Genomic DNA, 6,657 nt, shown 5'->3' on the forward strand with positions numbered 1-6,657 from the left:
CAAAATATGGATGTCCCAACAAAGCTTGGAAATGCTGTAATTACATTACTTCGAAATTTGGGCATGAAACAAATATAGAGCTTGATTTAGATCTTAATTTTATAGATAGTAATTTTCTCTATGGAGATTGATCTAGAACTGCCTTCAGGCCAAGAGGACAAGTTCAACACTGGATCAAAGACGAATCATGATGGTGTTGATGTCCCTGATGTAATTGTAGGGGCTGGTGTGACACTTGAACTGTAGTTCTGATAGTGGCTATCCATAATATCTTAGTTGTGATATGAGCAGAAGTGGTTTTGACAAGTTGGTTCCATTTATTTTCCATGTTTGGTTTAAGTGTAGGGAAGAGGGGCGGGCTCATCTCAGCTCGGGCTTGCTTTGCCAATCCAGTGTTAGTAACCGATATAAAACTATGCTATAAGAAGATTTCTGATTGTGTGTTCTTCAATTTGTCTGTTTCTGCCCTTGAATTGAATTGCTTTTAATCTTGATTGGTTATCTCATTATCTGTGGAAGAGAAGAGGTGGTGCATCCCTTCATCTCGTCTCTGACATCATGAACCTAAAGAATATATATGGAAATGAAAGATGCTAATATCTTCTCTGTTTGTGGTTATTCCTGCTGGTTAGTGTTCGAGCTCTCCTTTAAAATGAAGTCATTTAGTTTATGCACTCCATTGAAGGGGGGACAAGATGCTAGTTGTTGTAAAATTATTTTTATATGCTTATTCAAATTAATTCACTTATTTTTGTTTTTTTTATATATAGATTAAATAATTTGAAAATACATAAATTTTAAATTAATTTTGTTTGATTAATTTTCAAATATTTTTCATAGTAAACCAAATATAAGAGAATAATATTTTTAAACATTGTTTTTTCTTTACTCAATACTTTTCTTCTGAAACTAAGCATAACATTAGTTACAAGTGGTATATAATTAACGATATAAACCTTGATGGGAAAATGAGCTAAACATAATTTCATGTCCCAAATTTGAAAATAAAAATAGCAAACAAAACAAAAATATTACTCAAAGATAGGCCTTACAAATTATTGTAAGTCTCCAAATAAAATAAGAGTTAGTTATTTTGCTATAAGGTATAAAAATATGGTCCTTATTAGGTGAGTTCCCTTAGTTCATCATATTGTTGAATAGAAGTTTTAGTGTTTTGTTTTTTAATTTAAGTCTTGTTTGAATTAACTTCTGTTTACCTGAATAAGAACTTTTATGTATGTTTGAATAATTGCAATAAGATCACTTTAGTTTTACAAAGTGCTTGATTAGAAACAAAGACAATATTTCTTGTGTTGCTTTTTGTGATGACAAACCTCTTTTATCATGTGGAAAAAGAAAAGTCCCATTAGAACCATAGCTCTAGCATTAGTCTTTGGGAAAAAGTGTGTTATCCTATACTAATATGAAAATATTAGCAAATGGGAACCCATCTTTACTTATTTTAAGGTTTGTGATTCCAAAAATGTCCTCTACCTTGTCGGGTAAGCCTCCCACATGTGAAAAAGAAATGAGGAAAAAACACTCCCAAAAATCCAAGGCAGCCTTAACTTCTCATCTTCTGCTTTTCATATTTCAAATCCTGGGAAACTCTAACCTCTCCACTTTTGCTTCAAAATTTCCAAAATCCTACAAAGTCCTAATATCCCCTCTTCTTCCTCTCAATCTCAAACCCACAAAATGTAAATTGTCTCCCTTCAAAAATTCACATACCATGATTAATCAACTATATATATATATATACATACTGCATTGAAACTTCAGCCTGCAGGTTTGAAGCATAGAAGGAGACCATCCACAAAAGTAATTAGTCATTCCAGTTATACACGACTTTCATAAACTTTTTTCTTTCTTTTATTATTTTTCTCTTCAATTCTTTTTCATCTTTTCAGCCTGCAGGTTTGAAGCATAGAAGGGGAACTTCCACAAAAGTAATGACTCATTCCAATTATAAACGACTTTCGTAAAGTTTTTTCGTTCTTTTATTATTTTTCTCTTCAATTCTTTTTCATCTTTTCAGCCTGCTGGTTTGAAGCATAGAAGGGGACCTTCCACAAAAGTAATGACTCATTCCTATTATAAACGACTTTCACAAACTTTTTTTCTTTCTTTTATTATTTTTCTCTTTAATTCTTTTTCATCTTTTATTTAGTGAAAACAGTTGTACATACGCAACATCCTAGCTTAAACCATATCTCATTCAAGGAATGGTGATTCTCAAATTTGTCTCCCTCTATTTAAGTATACCAAACCAAACAACTCCCTCCATTGGTTTTTAGAGCTGCAATTTAGAGTACAAAATATCTATAAATAAGGATCAAGAAAATAAAATTCTTTTTCCCATTAAAATTTATGAAATGAAAAACAATTATCTCCATCTACCTAGTTGGATCGCAATTATATAAATATTTACTTGCTACTAAAGTAATTCAACTAGATTGTTATACCATGGAGATGAGAATACTACTCAACTCTTCTAAAAACATCCTCATATCAAGCTATTTGAATTTGCATTTTGAATTGGAATTTACATGCACTCTTGTTTTTCCTGAATGATAAATCTCAATCACCTTATTGTCATCCTCAACAGGGAGAGGGTGTTTCCATCTATTCCCATCAATGCTCATATGGATGTGGCTGACTGCACTATTATAAAGCTCAAACCGGATTGTTCCCACCTGAATTGGAAAATAAAAATAAAACATATCTTAATAAATTTTATTTTTTATAGTCTTGATCACTATTATGGTATAATAAAAATTAGAAGAGATTCATTTCCTAAACTAAAATATGATCAGATTTGCTTTATGAGATGAATTTGTTTATCATGAAACCTTGTAATTAATGAGTAACAGGCATTTGATTAACATTAAATACTGCTATAATTGAAAATTACTGATAAAGATTATTGAATCGATGTTGTATCCTTGCAAACTATGAGTTATTCCATGCCTAAATAGCTAGGGATATACAATAGAAAAAATTGCTTCAAGTTATTTTAATCAACCAGTCTTTCAATTGAAAATTAAAAATTAACTTGTCACCATGGGTGTAGAAGTTGTCAATCTAGAATATAAATGCATAGTATTAGTGTATTTTGGTTAGTTGGCCATTTTTTTTCAATTTCTTACTAATTAGATACAACTTACTTACTTGGGTCTTAACGGTTAAGAAACTTTAATCTTCTGGGAATTGAGTTCGGGAAGCTAGGTAAGTATGCATTTATGATTGGTAAAACTTTTCAAGTGACCAATACAAGAAATTAAGATGAAAATTGCTTTGTGTTTTCTAATTTGGTTTCTATTACTTTTTTTATTTCCAAAAGTTGTTTTTGAAGCTTTAAAAGTGTTTTTATTTCTAAATTGTAGTTTGTTTTAAGAAAGGATTTTTGGAATGTTTTAAAGATTGGAAACTCTCCTAATTGGTTACTAGGGTTTTTGGAATGTTTTACAATTAGGAAGCTTTTCATAGTGGAAGTTTAGGGTGTTCCAAATATAAAAGGATTTGTTTTATTGAAAATTATAGGACCCAAGAAAATTCCAAGTGAAATAGCCCTAAAAGAGCAACTGCCATCTCAAAGCTTCATCCTCCAACTCTCAAACTTTTCAAGATCCCTCTTGAAAGTACATCTAGGTTTCAATAAAGGTCTCAACTTGAACAACTAAACCTCAATAAGAGCTTAAAGGGATTCACTAAGGGCACAAGGGAATGCTCTATAAAAAATGTGGAAGATAGGTGGTGTTGCAGATCTAAGACCCTAAGGGCATATTCAATTAGGTAAAACTATGTACTATCTTTTCAAGTTTAGTAAATCATTCACGGTTGAGAGACTACTTATGGTTTTCATACTTAGTAGGTTGCTAGGTGGTTTTTCATGTTATACCTTGTGTATTATTAAAATCAATTTTATTTATTTGTGCATGGAATTTTTACTCTCACTAAAAAATTAATTTAAATGGACAAACTAAGTGGGTAATAAAGAATAAAATTTGGGGATTAATTTAAGGACTATCTATTCACACACCTCATGGTAGTTCTATTACATCAAGATTAAATATAAAATTTCTTTCACATAGTCATATTATTGGTTAGCCTTTAGGTTTCCACAATAAATTTTCACTGGTTTAATTATTTGATTACTTATTTAATATGCTAGGGTGAATATCCAAATATTGATTAAGGCTTCATATTTGTAAGTTTGTTTTATGAGAATCCTTGAGTTCAAACACCTTAAAACATTGCCTAGTTCCAAGTTTAAGGAAAATATCAGTGCATTCTAACTAACCTGTGCAAGACATTCCCCTCGATCTTTGGAAGGAAGAAAATCATCTCCATGCCATGCATCTCTAAAGCAAATAACTTCAAGAAGCCCATCGTTTACAAAAGGATCCTTAAAGTTCCTCTGCACATTAAAATCAACTATGATTCTTCAATGAGATATCTAATGATGTGATCATAAGGTTGGCTTGTTGTAGCCATTAGAAGAAATCACTCTTCTCTTTGGACATAAAAGAGAACATTTGAGAAAGAGAACTTACATATTTTTCTTTTACATTTGGTCTATCAGGAAAGCAAGGCAAGTTAAGGCAAACTATTGATTTGGTGCTGCATACAGGAGAAAGAAGTCACAATGATGATCAATCAAGTACAACCCATATAATATGAAAAACCTTCATTACCTTAATATAAGGCAATTATAATAGCACACAAACTGGTTCACCAAGCAGCTAAGAGGTTCATTATCTAAAAAACTCAAGCTTTTGGGATTAATTATTAGTTTATTATGAATTTAAAGTCATTCTAACCCTATTCTTATAACTCTCCTTTCCACTTCTTTGTTTTATTTTAACAAATAGTCTTTTTTTTCTATTATTAGTACTTCTTGTTATCAACCTTCTTTAAATAACAACATCACATATCTTTTATCAATCAAACTAGATCAACAAATTCATCAACTATGACAATCTCATATTCTTCACTCAAAGGTTATGACCTTGATGGCTATATTAGTAGAGCATTTTCTTTATTCATCAATACACCATACTAATGATAATATAAAGAACTTGAATATCAAACTATACATGGCCTCAAAAAATAAATAAAATAAAATAAAAAATTCTATATCTTATTAGATGGATATTAATACTATTTTCTAAAGCCTTACATATGTTGTTGATCTCCTTACCACACAACTTATTTGACATGTTGAATGCCAATTTTCACCTTGTTCATGTGTAATTATCAAAAAAAAAAAAATGGTGATCTTTAAACATGCATTAATACAAAGTAGTCGAACTCTAGTGAATTTATCTTAAACATGTAAAAAATACTTATTATATGATTTGTCCAAATTATACATGAATCCAATCTTCAACAACTAATTTCGATAGTATTCCATATGAACATAACATCAACATATACAAACTTTACCAACATTTTAATGATATTTCAATGGAATGTTTTCAAGTTCACTTATGATCCTTTGAAAACACTTAGAACAACTATGTGTAGATAGCATAACACCATTTCTATGTGTTGATATTCCTTTTAATTTTGAGAGCAGTCTTCTTCATAAAATAATTTTGAACAAGGTTATCAATCCTTTTTCAAGGTCATGATAGAAATTCTAGAGGTAAAGGATACATTGTTGTTGTTTTCAAAATGCTTTCAACTATAGGTTGTTTACCACACTATATGCGCCAAATAGGGCTACTCAATTGTATAATATATGTAATGTTATGACAAGTACGTGTTCTAATCCATATCATTCCTCTCCTTAAGCCAAACCTTTTTCAAATTTGATATCTCAATTTTGGTAAGTTATTGGAAGGTTTATGAACAACATCTAAAGTTAAAGTGGTTGAACATAGTAATGCACCTCAATCCTATTATCATTCCACTTGTATTATGGAGTCCAAGGTAGTTATTTGATCATTGTCTTCCATTGTAAAGAAACTAAGCCCATCATAGCCATTTTCACGTTCATGTGACTAAGCATTGAAATTATAGTTCAAGTAAGTTTAATTGAAAATTATAAATTAGAATATAGTAGCATTTTATATTTACCTGTGGGGTATGCTCATTTCTTTCCACTCTCCTTCTTGATCTTTGGTTTTAATGCAAATAGGTAGAACAATGTTCCTGCAATCTCATGCTCCTCACATTATTAAAAAAGAGAACAAAATGCTATTATAGAATTAAATATTCCTTTTAAGTACATAAAATTATCTAAAATTTATCTTGATAGATTGCAAATAAAGATATCCTAGCACAATGATAATGATGAATTCAAGCAAAAGTTAAGATATCAACTTCCCATGTTGACATAAGCCATAAATAAATTATGATTGAAGTGAAGTATAATTTTGTTATTGAAAATGTTTGAGCATGGACTTTCCAATAATAGATATATATGGAGAGGGTAGTTGTTTAAGGAACATGATTGGTAAATTATGTTACTTGTACATCATTGAAAAGTGTAAATTTGATCTTTAAAACTTCAATCTTGAGTGTGAAGAATAAAACTAATTTTAAGTGAAAGGTATAGTCATGAAATACATTCACATGTGCTTTGTGTATGTTTATATCTATATATGAAGTAGTTAAACATGGACATGCTTATGTGGCTATCCCATTTGT

The 6,657-nt window shown here is 30.3% G+C and overlaps 1 protein-coding gene across 1 annotated transcript; it reads right to left on the reverse strand.

Moving 5' to 3' along the window:
• Positions 1–2,443: 2,443 nt before the first annotated feature.
• Positions 2,444–6,156, reverse strand: LOC117908854 (diacylglycerol kinase 5-like). The gene is made up of 4 exons (XM_034822648.1): positions 6,085–6,156; positions 4,557–4,623; positions 4,304–4,420; positions 2,444–2,696 (listed from the first exon to the last, which is right to left on the reverse strand). The coding sequence occupies exons 1-4, from the start codon at positions 6,099–6,101 to the stop codon at positions 2,517–2,519; spliced, it is 381 nt and encodes a 126-aa protein (XP_034678539.1). The 5' UTR covers positions 6,102–6,156; the 3' UTR covers positions 2,444–2,516.
• Positions 6,157–6,657: the final 501 nt, after the last annotated feature.

This window comes from Vitis riparia, chromosome 3, assembly GCF_004353265.1.
Source record: "Vitis riparia cultivar Riparia Gloire de Montpellier isolate 1030 chromosome 3, EGFV_Vit.rip_1.0, whole genome shotgun sequence".
Lineage (NCBI taxonomy): Eukaryota > Viridiplantae > Streptophyta > Magnoliopsida > Vitales > Vitaceae > Vitis > Vitis riparia.